At 49.4% G+C, this 16,691-nt stretch overlaps 1 protein-coding gene across 1 annotated transcript in view; it reads right to left on the bottom strand.

Moving 5' to 3' along the window:
* Positions 1-16,691, bottom strand: part of CALN1 (calneuron 1) — a 137,588-nt gene that overhangs the window by 62,960 nt on the left and 57,937 nt on the right. The window contains exon 3 of the mRNA XM_009888854.1: positions 10,633-10,776. Coding sequence (XP_009887156.1) covers positions 10,633-10,776 — 144 coding nt within the window. The remainder of the gene's footprint in view (positions 1-10,632; positions 10,777-16,691) is intronic.

Genomic DNA, 16,691 nt, shown 5'->3' on the forward strand with positions numbered 1-16,691 from the left:
CTCTTTCCCAGCTCTCCCAGACACTGCAGCCCAAGGAAATTGGCTTTGGACATGACAGCCCCAAGGAAGGGGTGTCTGCACCTCTGAAAAATGGCCATTAGCTCTTCTAAATAAACCAATGGGATGTGGAAAAAGGAAACGCGCCAATGACTGAATGTAGAGAGAAGCCTCTAAAATGACCCCTGCACTCCCAGGGAGCAAACTCTGGGTTGGAGTCATGTATGTCGGGGGGAGCTGAAGGAGCCTCCAGCACTGCTGAAGGGGGATTTAGTCTCCTAGGCTGCTTGCCTTCACCCCAGTTCATTCCCATTGGGGTTGTGCTTCCAGGTCCCCAGGCCAAAGGGGTTTCGAGGTACTACCGTTTGCTCTTGCTGGAGGTGCTGTGCTTCACTGGTGCGTCGGTGCTGAGCACAGAAGATCACAGCCCTCACCTTAAGCTGATGGGCTGCAGTCCAAGAGGTTCACCTTCCCTCAGCCCCCATGACTTGAATGAAGAGGAGAAAGGAAGGTTCTATTTGCTGGAGGATATTTAGCGGGATAAACAAAGCTTTTGAGGGCAGGCAGAGGACCGCAGTGACCTTGTCAGGGCACCAAGGAGGGCAACCGCAGCACGAAGTACCCGCCAGCTCCACTCTTATACCAAACTGAGCTACACCTGTGCGGCCTGAGCCTCATCCTGCCTTTCTCCTGATACGTTTTTCCTAATCCCACAGCATCTGCCGTCAGCAGCGGTTTGCCCGGGTTGGATGTACTGGGCAGGGAGAGTCCCCCCCACAAACCACGGGGGACCTGGCAGAGGGCAGAGGGATCGGGCTGAGCCGGGACAGCAAATCCCCACCTCCCAGGTAGCAGCAGCCTATGTGGGCTCTTGCAAACTCTCCTGCCAGAGCTCTTCTGCTTTGAAGAAATAATTAAGTGCTCAGAGGAGCAGCGGCGTGAACCTGTCTCGCCCTCCATCCCATGGGAGAGCCCCGACCCTCAGCCTTCAGTCGACCGCTGTCTGTCCCAAAGTCTCCCGTTGGAGCGGCTCCCTTGGAGGATGTAATTAAATATTCATTGGGCTGGAGAAAGACAGGGCAGGAGAGAAAAAGAAAAAGAGAGGGGGAGAATGTGCATGGATTGCATCGCCTATACCCAGGGGCAGAACGGAGACTTACACCTGGTTTTCAGAGCCTCGTGCATAAAACTGGGAGCCGGCACGGTCTGGCCTGACTGCGTCCTAAATAAGTCTTTTCCCTGGCCAGTCTTGGGATAATTGCGTTCTCTCTCCTCCTTAAAAGTTTCTTGCCACGGCACCAGAATGATGCACACGTTTAAACAGAAATGAGGATCTGCTGTGTGTAGACTGATAAGTATTCACACTTTGTGTTGGGTTTTTTTTTTCTCGAATTTGACCTCCAGAGTGCAGCTAGGTGATATATTTAAAGTTAATGAGCTAGTCTGTTGCAGCTTGGGTCCCAGGCGCACACAACACTCCTGTTTATTTTTATTCTCTTAATAGCTAGCTGCAGTGACTCTCTGTCCCGGTCTGTGTCATTGTTTGCGCCCATAAAGTAACCTGTGCAGTAATAATACAGTCTGGTGAAGGCTGTTGCTGCTGTGCCTTGAAATGATGTGCACAGAAAAGTTCCAGCCACAGGATATTTCCCAGATGAGTATTTCGGTTTCAGAGATTTTAAGGTCAGAGGAGAACAGCCTGATTGCCAGCGCGACCCTTTCCCCAGCACGACCCAGAGACTTTCTGCCTAATTACAGCCTCAATCTGTAACTTCAACAAGAACTGGGGAAAGTCTTTCATAAAACTTTCGACTTTGAAAACAGTTTCAATTATAGACATCCATGAAATTGGCTGAAAAGAGCAGATTAAGCTCCACTGCTGTGCCAAGATGGACATTTTGCAGTGGGGAAACTGAGGCAGAGAGTGTCATTGTCCCAAACCTTAGCAGAAAGGAGGCTGCCAGCAGAGCTGGGTGCTAGACCTCCCCTGCCTGCCTGCACTGGGATCCACAGGCATGGGATGGGCAGCCGGTCCCCAGCACGGAGACAGATGACAATGAGCATCTCCTATTTCCAGAGTCCTGTTTGCATTCTCTTGGCAGTTTCTGTCCCAGAACCATCTGCAGAGGGTCTCTGATGTTCACTAACAAGGCATAGAATCATAGACTGGTTTGGGTTGCAAGGGACCTTGAAGATCATCTCGTTCCACCCCCCTGCCCTGGGCAGGGACACCTCCCACCAGCCCAGGTTGCTCCAAGCCCCGTCCAACCTCGCCTTGAACACCTCCAGGGATGGGGCAGCCACAGCTTCTCGGGGCAACCTGCGCCAGTGTCATACATAGGCACACATGTAAGAAGTACAGTGTTGTACATGTAAAAATTCCAGTGTCATACAAGGCATACATGTAAAAAAAATACAACTTCTCATCTCTCTTGCTCCTTGGGAACAGTGGGGACATATCCATCTGCCACTTTTTTACCGTTCACCAGCTCTGCCACATATCCCACAGCTTTAATGACTGCATTTTGAAGGAAAGACATTACTGGAGCTGAAGGAAGGGGTGAAATGTCTCCACTAGAGCCCACTCTGTCCCTTAAGGGCACTTCCAAGTCCTGTGGTGTAGGAGCGGCTGTGAGGATCTGGCTGCTCTGGTTCAATGACAACTACACATAAAAGATTAGCAAATTGTACAGACACATGTTCCTGGAGGAGGAAATTTCCATGGGGTCTGAAAGGCTCAAACAGAGCCCAGAAATACAGAGCCGGAGGTGCATCCGTCATGACACCGAGAAAAGGACCTTGAGAGTTACTCATTTTGACAGTCTGTTGGCTCGTCTTGCAAGGAAGAGGAAACGGCTGCAGAGGACTTGTTTGCTTCCCCATTTAAAAAAAAATAAAATCTATTAACTCCCCATGTTTGCCCAAGGGGAGCCTGTGCAGGAGATGGTGATTGAAGAGGACGGGGGGCTCTGCCTCTGTGGCGCCAGGTGGGACGTGTCCCATGCTTCACCACGAGCACTAAAACAAGCAGGATGCCGTTAGTGCTTGGATAGAAGAGAACTCCAACAAAAACAGTGACTGCAGTGAAAAAAAAAAACAAACACAACATATCCATCAGACACCTGCCAAGCAGCGTGCCAGCTTCACGCCGGCCCTGGGAAGCCACAGGACGCCCCAATTACCGTCCCTGTGAGCAGCCATCCTGCAGGGAAAGGCACTGCAGAGGCTGCCGAGCGTGGCATGCCTCCAGCGTGCCCGCCTGAGCCCCCGCTGTCCCCTCTGCCCCATGTCCCCTCTGCTCTGCATCCTCTCCATCAGTGTCCCCTCCACCAGTGTTGCCTCCATCCTGCATCCCCTCCACCAGTGTCCCCTTTGTCCTGCATCCCCTCCACTAGTGTCCCCTCCACCAGTGACCCCTCCACCCCGCTGTCCCCTCCACCAGTGTTCCCTCCGTCCCACATCTCCTCCACCAGTGTCCCCTCCGTCCCACATCTCCTCCCCCAGTGTCCCCTCCGTCCCACATCTCCTCCCCCAGTGTCCCCTCCGTCCCACATCTCCTCCCCCAGTGTCCCCTCCGTCCCACATCTCCTCCCCCAGTGTCCCCTCCGTCCCACATCTCCTCCCCCAGTGTCCCCTCCGTCCCACATCTCCTCCCCCAGTGTCCCCTCCGTCCCACATCTCCTCCCCCAGTGTCCCCTCCGTCCCACATCTCCTCCCCCAGTGTCCCCTCCGTCCCACATCTCCTCCCCCAGTGTCCCCTCCGCCCTGCATCCCCTCCACCCCGCTGTCCCCTCCACCACTGTCCCTTCCACCAGTGTCACCTCCAGCCCACGTCCCCCGAGACCCTCGTCCCCGTGCAAAGGCGCCTGGCGTGTAAATCCAAGAGGGCTCATTTCACAGGTCTCGGCAGGACTCTCGTACCCTGCAAGCTGTAACCAGTTGGTCCCCCCTTTGGAAACGGATCGAGAGGAGCAAACCCCCGTCCCCACCACCCAGGATTTAATTGCGTTTGCCCCCCAGGCCCCGGGAATAGCAGGAGAGCTCTGTGTGCGTCGCAGCAGCTATCAGACAGCTCGGCACAACTTTGAGACGACCAGCAAGTCACAGGCTCATTAAAACAGAGGAATATGTGTGTTCCCTGTGGCATATGCATTCTGTGAAACCAAAATGATAATACCAGGAATACTGCATTTTGAGGAAGAAATAAAATTAAACAGGGATGCAAACAAACTAGAGGCCGTGCCTGCCTGAGACAGATCGCACGTCGTGTTTTGCGGAGGACTCTGTCCCTCTGGAGCCCGAGATGGAGGGGTTTCGGGGAGGGAATTGTTATTCAGTGTTTCCTCCGGTCCTGTCTATTCAACACGGCTGCCCTCCGCCAGCCAGGCACTGCATCAAAGACAGGATTTGATATTACTTGTGAACCTCTTCCCGGTACTGAGCTGCAAACCTGACTAGCTTCACCAGTAACAATAATTACTCTTCATTCTTTGCAGCGAGAGCACATAATATGATAATCTCCATTTTACAAATCAGAGCAGACACGAAGAGAGTGGCCTCTATAAATAAAGACAAGTCTCATCAAATCCGTCTCACCGACCAAGTTTCTCAGCTCGGCAACACACTTTAAAGGACAACCAGGCTGAAATGTTGCAAGATCATTTCTCACATATAAAAATGAGAAGACTTTGAGTACAGAGGACAAACTCGAAGTCTGCAACAACCTGCCTGTGCTTTTCCTATTAACTCTGCATTTTAAACACAGAAACTGTCTCTGGTCTACCTCCAGCAGCCTGGGCTAGTTTACACAGTTTCATGTTGAAAAGTTCAAACACAAAGAATTATCCATGGCAGTAAAGTGGAAGGGGAAAAAAAAAATGCAAAGGAAAGAAGAGAGGGGGAGACAAAAGAAAGAGATAAAATGCTTTCAGCTTGTACATATGGCCGCTGTCCCACACAGGGCAGTGCAAGGCCACCTTCTGGACAGAAGCAAACATTTGGCCATACAATGTCCAAGAGCAGGGAACTACCCTTCTGCAGGCCGCAGGGGAAAGCTCAGCGCTTAATTTTAATTTTTAGAAGAGAGGTTTATTCTTTCTCTGGATCTCCCAGTCCAGGTCCTTTGGTTGTTCCCATCCCTGTGACAGCGCACACGCTCCAGCCAGTGAAACACTCGAATTTGATGTCCCTTCCCTCAAGTGGGGAAGCAAGTGCAAGCAAACGAGAGCAACGTCTGCGTACAAACCCTGAGCCAACAGCAGTACAACAGCTCGGAGATCCGACTTTTAGGGAGACAGCATACTGACATCATTCCTTGGCGCCAGGCAGTTATGTCACTGTCATTTATTCCCTCTCCAAAGGGGGATCTCAGCGAGTGTGGGACTCCCTCGCCATGCGGGGCACCACCTGAGCAGCACTTCTGCATGCAAAGCGTAAGAGGACAATAAATCTGCAGAACCCCATTGCAACCATGGGGCTGCCCAAAGCTGCATGAACCTCAGAAGCGCCACCTGGGAGAGCTGCCTGTCTCCGAAATCTATTTTGCCAGGGTCTCTGTGAATAGCTTACTGGTTTTTATCCCCCTCTTCCATTCCCTGCTCCACAAAGAGCCGTTGCAAAGCGGCTTGGGAATATGCAGAATTTCAAATTGGGATTTCTTCCCCCTGTTCTTTAGTACCCATAAGGATGTCATAGCTGTATTTTTGTTACTACTGCTGACGCATCACATAATGTGATAAAAGGTAACAGGTAGCTCGCTTGTACACTGATGAAACCACCTTGTCTTTTGCTTGATCAAAGTATTTCCTATTTGTACTATAATAAACAATTTGACACACTGGGGTTTTTTTCCCTCTTGTGTTAGCCTGAAGTTATTTTTCCAGGGTACTGAAAACCAGCTGCTCCTCTAATTAGTACACTGAGTGCTTATTTTATTCCTCAGATAAAAGTGTCTTATGTTGTAACGAAACAGTTTGACACTTAAGTCACACATTCATCTATTTTATTGCGAAAGTCTGCTTAAAGAGGAGGCATCCCAGATAAGGCAACACATTTAATGTGCCATTTCTCTGCATTTTTATTAGCATTACTGCCAATTGGAAGAATTTACAAATAACTTCTTTTCCAGCACATAAATACATAAAATATTTTACTTTCCACAAACTGGCAGAACATTTCAGGTCATTCTCCAGATTGCAGGCAGAAATGTATGCACCTCTCATAGTCTGCAATGTTTATGTTCATGCAGTACCTAATTATGTCTAAGGATAAAGCAAATCAAGGGTATAAACTGAGGTAAAATTTGACCTCTATTTCCAGACCAAAAGCAAACAATGTGTCCCTATAAGGCACGGCACACTGGATAGGTGCCCAGCTATACGGAACAGCCTTCTCCTGGCACACAGTCACGCACCACTTCTATCAAGATGTAAGCAAAGCTTTGGCCTAATGTGAATCTCATGCTCTGAGTGACGGAACCACCATTCTTCAACTCCCTTCCCCAAAAGAGGCTTTTTTTTTTTTTTTTCACAGAAAAACCCTTTGCCTTCTGTTCTATTCTAGTACTTTCATCCCCCCATTACAGCAATGCCATAGCATCTTGAGGTAGTTCATAAAAGGGTGTTTCTCATGATTTATAAGACTTCTCTTCAGACCTTGAAATATTGCAAGTGTATTCTCATTTTTCTCCCTAATTCAGTTTCTTATGCCAACTATGATATTTCCCCCTGTGGCAGCTGCGTTCCTCTTGACCTGGGTGAAGCACACCTTGCAGAACAGCAAAGGAACTTGGAAGAAAAGGTGGAGAAGACGTTTGTAGGCAATGCAGTGGATACTCCAGCCTCTGACGCCTGCCTTCCTCCAGTGAGGACTAGCAAGAATTAGATATTTACTGGAAATACCTGCATTCAGCAAAGCCGTGCTAAGAGGGCACATGTAGCTGTGGCGTGTCCTCAGGACAAGGCACAGCCAAGGCCGAAGGCTTCCCACGTGCCACCACCAGCTACCATCACTCACCCCCTGCCACAGCATGGGAATGAAACACCTCCTGCCCCAGTGGCCCAAACTCACCTCAGCTGTTGGGGTAACAAAAAAGCCAAGTCGACGTGCGACTGTGTGGTCAATCTCTTGGGATTTTGGATATTTGGATATTTGACAGCTGTCTCTGGGGATGGGAAGTTGGTTTTGATGCTTCTTAATATAGGATTTGCTGTGAGTCTGCACTTGCCTGGGCACAGGAAAAATACATCTTGTTCCATTTATGAGCCCCAACCCATCCTGGAGTCCCATCTTAAAATTTCTTGGTTAATCTCTCCCTCTTCCCCAGCCCCACGACAGCTTTGCCATGCCATGGAACCGAAGCCCAGCAGATAAGTAACCCACGCCTCTCTGTGTGCCATGGGCTTCATAGCATGGGACAACCTGCATCCTTGTGGACAGGCAGGAACCCCCTCCTGCCACTCTGAGCCCTGGAGGACATTTGGAAGCTCTTGAGCATCCTCAGCATCACCCCATGACATTCTCTGGGGGCAAACCCACTCCTTGCCCTCACTTCCACCCCGTCAATGCCAGGGCTGCTGGTTTGTCACCTGTGAAGGAAGGCTGATGGTGGCACTCAACACCCATGGAGGCATTGAAAGCAATACAACACCTGTGAAGAGTTCCTGGGCAAAATCCAAGCCGTGCAATTGCTATTTTCACTTAAGTTCATGCAGCGTTTTCTAACTAACTACATTTTGCCTTTGAACGCAATGAATTATGAAACACGCCTTCGTTTCTGTCTGGTTTGGAGTCTCACTATGCGTTACTGAACAGCTGCACGCTACAGCCCCAGAAGCAACTGTCCTCGGGCGTCTCTGGAGTCGATCCCTGTGTTATTTACTGAGGTTGGTGAGATCCTTTGTGGCAGAAGGTGACACACAGGTGTGAAGTGCTCTTGTCATATCAGTTTATGCTCAGCTACATACCACTCCAGCACACATTGCGTATGGTCCTCTTAAAACATATTTTGTCCAACATAGCCATCCTGCTCCCGCAGCTCGAACGTCTCCTCAGCCTGACCTAGACAGGGCTGAGCCTCCCTCCGCATCCCTGCAGAAAACGGGGTTTGCAACAAAAACCAAATTCAGACCAGCTCCGGTTGCTCATTATTTGAAGCCCATCAGTTAAATAAGCCACGGCAGAGACAGCAATTCTGCCGTCCCACAATGCGAATGCACTCCCAAGGTAATTCCTGATGAAAACCGTATGTTTGCACTAGGTCTGTTCAGGCTGGTTCAGATTAAATATAAACCACTGCCAATTGTATTACCTCATTATTAGCAGACACTGGCAGCAGCCTTGCGTGGAGAAACGGACGTCTGGCTACGCTACCTGCCGCCACATCGTAATTCATGTCAGGTGCCTGGGGATGCGCAGGAGGATTACCGCCTCCCTCCTGGCTTTCCTGACCACGGGGGACTCCTCTTTGAATGCGACCTTTCATCCAGCCGAGCTTCCCACCCACCTGACGCTGAGCCAAAGCCCCGGAAAAATTCGGCAACCCTCAATAGGATATATGGGAAGGAGGGTAAGGCTGTCCCTGGAAGCGCAGGGCACGACTGACATCCCCAGCAGCTCACTGGGTTCAAGCCCTACTACCTAATGATGCTCACGGACAGCGGAAGAGGCAGCTACTGCTGGTTCACACTGCATATCTCAAGTTAAATCCCAGGGAAAAAAAATGAAGAAAATCCATCAGAGAAAAAGTAGCCATAAGCCATATAATATTAATTCAAGCCATCTAGCATTAATTCAATTTGCAGGCAAGGTAAATCTTTCACATAATATTCCCCTATTTGCTCACCGCCTAAGGAATTTCCCATTACCCTGTCATTTTTTAATGTATGGCTCATTTGACCTTCACATAGCACAGACTTGTGTCCAGCTCCCAAACCCTCTGCTCAAAATACTGCAACAACAGGCCGCTGAGGCATAAGAACAATAAAAACACCCAGCACAACTGGACTGTATCTTTGGAGCTGATGGAACCGTTGAGCTGGAAGAGATGGAGAATCGCCTCCCCTCTCTGCAGAAAATACACTGAGCTTTCTGAAAGGTCTCAAAGAGGAATTTAACACCTTCCATCTGCAGCCCATTACTCTACATTTTAACTCCACCTCTCCAGTTACAGGTCCCTGCACACTAGGAGTGTATACGAAAGAGTGCCAAAGTCTCAAGTCTGTGAGACCGAGAGTCAGGGAATAACTGGAGAGGAATCAGAACTGGAAGCCAAGTCCACAGCACTTTTTTTCCAAAAAAGCGCAGAGTCTCGGTACGAGACCCCATGAATTGGCACCATGCTGAGTCTGGCCTTTGCAAAACCTAACGAGAAATCACCTGGTCTGCTAGGAAAGGCTAAAACAAGGTACCAACATTAACTTTTAGAGAAAATGCTTTTTTTTTCCTTTTCTTTTCTTTTCAAGAGATGAGATCATTTCGACAACTATCTTCTCTATCTGCCAGGTTTTGCATTAATTGCTTTGTCTCCCTGCTCTAGGGGAGATGCTGAACACCCTTGATCAGGCTGACAGCCTCTTCCCCACTTCTACTGGCCTGATAAATATAGTTGTACTGTGCATCTCACCGGGGCATTCGACTGGGGTATCCCCAGGGAGGCAGGAGAGCCTCATTTCTCCTGCCACCACCTCCCATGGGCTCTGCTCTCAGCAGTCTCCCCGAGGATGCCGGTGTTGCATGGGCTTGCCAAGCATCCCCCGTCGGACCAGGGCTGCATCCGGCACTCTGGTTTGGCATAATTTCACCTAACTTTGCACAGTGTTTCTACCCTGCCTGCAAAAGGGAGGAAGGAGGTCAGATCCACATCCCAGCTTCCCTGCGCATTTCAGGCACCAGGGAAGTCTCCCTTCCTGCTCTGACCAAGGACATTTTAAAGACAGCCCGCTCACTGTGATCAGCTCTGATTGTAGCTTCGCAGCAGTTAAAAAGTCCCCCCTGGCTCCAGCATCCTGATGCTGCATTTCTCTCTTCCCGTTAATGGTGGGTTCTGTTTCTTTTATTACCTCTTAGTAATCGTTTGACGATCTCTCACAGCAGGACTTTGCTCAAAATTATTCCACCCTTCTAAACTTCTCCTTCAAAAACCATCAACACTTCATTACGACACAGCACAGCTCCCATCCACAGCATCTTTTACTTGCAAGGAATTGTGAGACCACAGGACCGGGCAACTCTGCTTAGTTGGGTGCTCAGGTCATCTCCCAGTAAGCGTCACTGGACCAGATGCTGCCCAGGAATGCAAAGAGAACGGTAACAACAGCCTCGCAAAAGACCATTTGCAGCTTTGCAGAGAAGAGTTGCAAGAGCTGGTCTGTCTTCACCCATCTGTATCAGCTGGGCAGATAAGAGACGCTCCATATCCTTGGCATGGGTCACCTGAGAGGCAGGTTTATCTACAGGAGGTTGATGGCCCACAGTCATCTGCCCTCTCCTTGCTGTGGTGAAAGGCAAATTTTCACAGATTCCTCTCCAGACCTTCCTTGGTGACCATAAATTATTTGAGCCAAAACCACGGGCAGCAATGCACTGGGAAAGCCCCCCTCCACCAGTAACAGAGAAGAATCAACAGCGAGAACTTACCGTCCATGTCAAGGCGTTGCATGATAATCGCCAGCTCCACCTCACTGGGCATGTATCCCAAGGAACGCATTGCCATGCCCAGCTCCTGCTTGGATATAAAGCCATTCCCATCCCTGTCCAGCACCCGGAAAGCTTCACGGATTTCTGTAAAGGAGAAGGAAGAAGAGAAGAGTTATGGTGGAGGACTCCCATGAACTGAGTCTCAGGAAATGTCACTTCTCCTCAAGGAGCCCAGGCTAGGACCTGAGTGCTCTTCTCCAGACCTCAGTTTCTCCAGCCCCCGGGAGCAGCGATACTGCTCCTCTGTACAAGGTGACTTCAACACAACGGTGCTCACCCCACAGCCAGTGACTATTAGCAGCGCTAAACCATCTCGCTCCCAGAATCAATGCAAACAGCACCAGCAATCAGTGCTGCCGCAAAGAGACTTTGTCAAGGTGGACAACGCATGGTCAGTGCACCTGAACACATGGGACACAGAAGCAGCCTGCATTGCCATTTCTAATGTTAACGATGCACATTTGATCATTTCAAGGCAGGGCAGTGTCATCATGATATGTTCGTACACACATATACATGTGTGTGTGCGCACTCACACACGGCATACCTCTGTACGCAGATAGATACAACGGCATCCATGCTCACACTGCCTATTTTCTGGGCTAAATATTCCGTGCCAAATCATTTATTCATTACTCGTTCTCCATTTCTTTCTGCGCTGTCTGCCCTGGACTGCTGTGGGTGAGCCATCACGATCTACAGAAAAGCCTCCCTACGCAGGGCTGCGCAGTGAACGCTAGCCCCGGCGGCTTCTCCAGCCGCCCTTCTCCGAGCCCCTCAGTAAACCCGCAAGGCAGCTTTACTCTGTGTCACACGGGCAGAGCAAACTCTGGCTTTCTCCAACAAAACTATGTGAACAGGAGCAGCCGGGTGCCGAGTGCCTCCCCTGCGAGTACGGAGCTCTGCAGCCAAAGTCTGGATGCGCACGTTCTCCCTTGTCCGATAAATGCAGCTGCACATCTTTTAAACGGTACCCAGGCAATTTCCATCCCTCACTCCTCTTCATAGCTTTTCTCTAATTTATAACTGGTTTACAGCCTCAGATCAATAAAAATGCTGACAGCATCAAAGGAATCACTTCCATCATTCTTCCTCAGCCTGGCTCAGCATCTGACATCTGACTTTGTTTTCATAGAGTCACAGGATCATAGAATGGTTTAGGTTGGAAAGAACCTTGAAGATCATCGAGTTCCAGCCCCCCTGCCATAGGCAGGGACACCTCCCACCAGCCCAGGTTGCCCAAGGCCACCTCCAGCCTGGCCTTGAACACCTCCAGGGATGGGGCTCTTCCAGTTTAAAGCCATTCCCCCTCATCCTGTCACTACATGCCGGAGTAAAAAGTCCTTCCCCAGCTCTCCTGTAGCCCCTTTAGGGACTGGAAGGCCGCAACAAGATCTCCACGGAGCCTTCTCTTCTCCAGGCTGAACAGCCCCAACTCTCTCAGCCTCTCCTCATAGGAGAGGTGCTGCAGCCCTCGGATCATCCTCGTGGCTCTCCTCTGGACACGCTCCAGCAGGTCCATGTCCTTCTGCTGTTGGGAGCTCCAGAGCTGGACGCAGTACTCCAGGTGGGGTCTCACCAGAGTGGAGTAGAGGGGCAGAATCCCCTCCCTCGCCCTGCTGGCCACACTTCCTCTGATGCAGCCCAGGATGTGGTTGGCCTTCTGGGCTGTGATCGCACATTGCCGGCTCATGCTGAGCTTCTGGTCAATCAGTTTTGCTTTATAAACCTGGCATATCCCCTTCCAGCCTTTAATGGTCACTCTCTGATGGTGCAGCACACCAAAGGTCCCCCGGCGTACACTGCCTCAATGGCTCTGCACATTCCCGCCTCCTCCCAGACCTCTCAACTTGAGCCCCACCACCAAGCTCCCCAGACCTGACTGTTGCACATGCCAAAAGAGACATTTGAACATTTCAGCCAGCTGGGAGCCTGGTTACTTGAAAGGGTTTGGTTGGAGGTGGGGAGAGAAAGAGGTACTGATTTCTTAGTTTTGGTTAAATGGTCTTTGCCCCATGCTGTGGAGAGGAAAATACAGGATGCTTTATCCTATCTCTTTGGGGAATGGGGATATATGGAAAACCAGCACGCTGGGGCCCGCCGCAACTTCGCTCAGAGGAGTTTAATCTTCATGTGAAAGCATTTAATTGTAGAAGTGGGAGGGAAAACTCAGCAGGTTTTTTTTGGGAAAAAAAAAACCCAACTAATTAAAAAATACTCTATCCTCCACGAGGAAACAGATTGGATGGAAGAAGTCAGTCCAGCCCTTGGGTAGTTCAGGCATTACGCCGCAGGTGAGAAATATTCTCGGTCCTGCCACGGAGTCCCGGCACGTCAGGCCCCTCTCCCTCTGCTCCCAGGTGCGAGGGAGGCACCAGCCCCTGCGGCGGTGCCCTGTGAAGGGTAACGGATAGTCCTCAGTCCTGCTGGGAAAAAGCCAGGAGCATCATAACCCACCAGGAAATGCTTTCAGTGACGTCTTGGCTAACAGGTTATTTAAAGCTTTACAATTCAAAGGCTGCTTCTAAATCACCTCACATCAAAGTTCACCACCTCCCCTGACAACACCGGTGCGTTAGCAAAGTCTGCTCCAATTTCCACGTGCTGCTTTCTGCCCTGTGTAATAATGCTCTGGTGATGCACTAGGGCCAGGACACCTCCGCGACCCACTGCTTAATCTGCACCACAACTGTGGTTATCATAATGAGATATGATCAATTTTTAATCCAGCCAAAGAGCCCACTGACGCAAAAAGAGAAGATCCTATTAATTCCAATGAATATCGAGCCAGATCTGTAATATCTACACCTGGGGTTCAAGGTATGCATCAACTGTGGCTTCTTTAAACTGAAATGCTTCACCTTGTCTCCCTGCCAGCCCAAGCTGCTGTAAGCTCGGTGATATGAAAAGATGGTGAGGCTGTTCAAAGCAAGCTCGGCTGGAAGTATCAGTACATAATGCAAAGAGCCTTTGGAGTAGGAACGAATCCCATTAGACACTGCCAGCTGTAGTGAAATCTATTTTCATATGCTGTGCTGAAAGCTAAAGTGCAGTAAATATTACATCGAAATCAATTAATTTTAAAATAAACTTTTGACAGCTGAAGACGAAAGAACTAAAAATATTGCAGGGAGCTGAGAAAGTATTTTAGAAAATAAAATAAGAGTCTACCTTCAGAAAAGTTTACACGCGACTTAGACTGATCCAAATTACCTGAATAAATTACGCCTATACAGGGGCTCTGCTGTAGGATATCTGACTGCCAAGGTCTAGTGATATCCTCTCCAGATACACTGATTTCAGAAGGCACATTTAACAGCACTGCGACCTTTGAGCCTCGATCAGAGGCGAAAACCCCACACATTTGGGGTCCAGCTCTGTTCCATACCTTTCAGAAACCTGAACTTTTGACCAAGCCTGAAACATCCTTCACACATCAACTCCTGGCCCCAAATGGAGCTTTTTTCACTCATCACTCTATAAATACCACTTGTGCAGAGGTATATTTGAAGAGCTATTTATAGGTTGAACACACTGTACATGAAGCAGCTATGACCTCAGTCAGTGCCTCCTCTTTAGCTTCACGTGTAACACCACCTCCTTATCAGATTTTCTTTATAGTGATTCCTTCTCCTCCGACGTACTCGTGGGTGCTGTCCTGCACAGCACCCAGAGCAGGAGCCACAGGGCTGAGCATCCTCCTCGGACGCAGCCCCATCAGCTCTTCCCGCTGGCATTGCCGAAGAGTCGGTCCCAAACAGTGGTCCATAAGCATGTGGCACCCTGGCTGGCCCTCACCTTTATTTCCAGCTGTTAAATTTCATTACCCAAAGCTAAAAATACATCAGCTCTTTCCCCATATGACTTTCTCAAAGAAGTCGCCATGGCAACTGATGCTTCTGTCTCAGAGCTGGGAGCGGATGTGGTCCATGGAGTAAATCTCTCAACAGAGACATTGCCAGGGCTAGGGAGAAACTTTGAGACCTCTTCCATTTCGACTGGAAGCTGCTCTGCGTAGGGGTGCTTTACCCTCATCAAGAAAAGCAGAGCCCTGTTTTGTCTTCAAAAGAAGAATAAAGATAAGAGGGGGAGTCGGTGTCCAAGTGATGCTGCTGCAGCAGCTGCCTTTGCCTTTGCCCTTTGCCCTTGCCCAGCCTGGCTGGCAGCAGCTCTCCACACTGCACCGCGCACATATATGCAGATTACACCTTCCTTGGGGCGTTAATAAATTGTAATAGTTATTCCCCTTTCCACTATGTAGTATCTTCTTTTTGCTCTCAGGTATAGGAAGGCAACACAGTACTATATTAGAGTATAAAAGGGGAAAAAAAAAGAAGAGAAAGTATAGAAAGATTTAGAGAACAGAAAGTAGCCCATTTTGCTGGTGATGGCACTGACCTGAGCCTCAGGAAATGTCACTTCTCCTCAAGGAGCCCAGGCTAGGACCTGAGTGCTCTTCTCCAGACCTCAGTTTCTCCAGCCCCCGGGAACAGCGATACTGCTCCTCTGTACAAGGTGACTTCAACACAACGGTGCTCACCCCACAGCCAGTGACTATTAGCAGCGCTAAACCATCTCGCTCCCAGAATCAATGCAAACAGCACCAGCAATCAGTGCTGCCACAAAGAGACCTTGTCAGGTGGACCATACATGATGCTGAACGGCATTCAGGTGAACGAGGGGAGAGAAGGGATCAGCATCCTAACTAACATCTTCGTTAATGATCTCAAAGAGGCAGCAGGCACAACATTAATTAAATTCCCAAGTAATGCACATCTGGAAAATGTTGCTAGGCCAAAAAGTCCAGCAAGAAGGAAGGAGCACTGTGCAAATGGGCCAAGATTTCGGAGCAGAAGGGCCCTCGCCCGAGAGTCAGCTGGGCCAGGGCCAGTGTGGTGAGCTGAGTCCCACAGCACGTTTCTCAGGGAATTTTAGCTCTGTGTTTTTCCCCAGGTGAGGATTTATGTTCCACGGGAGCCAAGAGTGCAGTGCTCATTTCTTAGTTATCTGAGCATTCAAAAGCTGTGTATGGGGGGAGTGCTTTTAATTCATTCCCTCTCTTCCCTCACATTTAACACCTGCACCTTCCAGCTTCCCGATTCTGGAGCACGTGGCCATCCACTTACCCCCACGCTCCTCTGGGAAGAAAGAAGAGAAGAATCAGGGAAAAGGATGTTGGTTGTTTTTTTTTTTTTATTACCTTTCTGAAGGGAGCAAAGCATGACCACTGTCTGGCTCAGACCTGACACCCAGCCTAGAAAGTCACTAACTCTCCATCGGCATCCAGAAAGATGCAAAGACAGTTCCTCACCCACCGCCTCCAGCCCTTTCCTTCAAAACACCTCTCGGCACTCCTGGCTACCCCGGGCACGTGGGAGCCTGACCTTGGGCTCCCATCCCCGGCTCATCCCTCCTCCAAGTTCAGGAGCAGGTTTCTTCACAGATGATTTCCCTCTGACTGGTAACTAGAGGCAACCGTCGTTATTTCTTGTTTTGCTTCCTGAATGAGAATGAATCACGATTCTCCAGGAAATAAATCCAGCCTGAGCCACTGGTGTCCACTAGCCACTCTCGGGCACCGTAGATGGTTTCAGGTTATTTCACTGGGTATGAATACCACCATAATAAATTCCGTAATTACACTGTAACTACCACACCCTAAGTGCACCGCAATTACAATCAGAGCCCTATATGGTTATTTTCATTAGTGTGACAAGAGAAGAAATACCACCACCCAAAATCTTGCAAGTCATCTCATTCGCTTAATTGCAGGTTTGGGCAGCAAAGTACAAACTGAATGATCTAAAAGCTGCAAATAGCGTGTCCTTGAGCGAACTGTTAAGTGAGTCTCGTAACTACTATGTCTGTTTAAAAAAATGGAAATTTCCATCCCTCCATCTGCTATTCTTACGCTTGTTGCTTTTTTTTTGCTGAAAATTGCAACAAAGTGTCAAAGTAACTACATTTTTCATCTAATGGAAATGCACCCCCACAGCCAA

The sequence above is a fragment of the Charadrius vociferus genome, unplaced genomic scaffold (assembly GCF_000708025.1).
Source record: "Charadrius vociferus isolate BGI_N301 unplaced genomic scaffold, ASM70802v2 scaffold636, whole genome shotgun sequence".
Lineage (NCBI taxonomy): Eukaryota > Metazoa > Chordata > Aves > Charadriiformes > Charadriidae > Charadrius > Charadrius vociferus.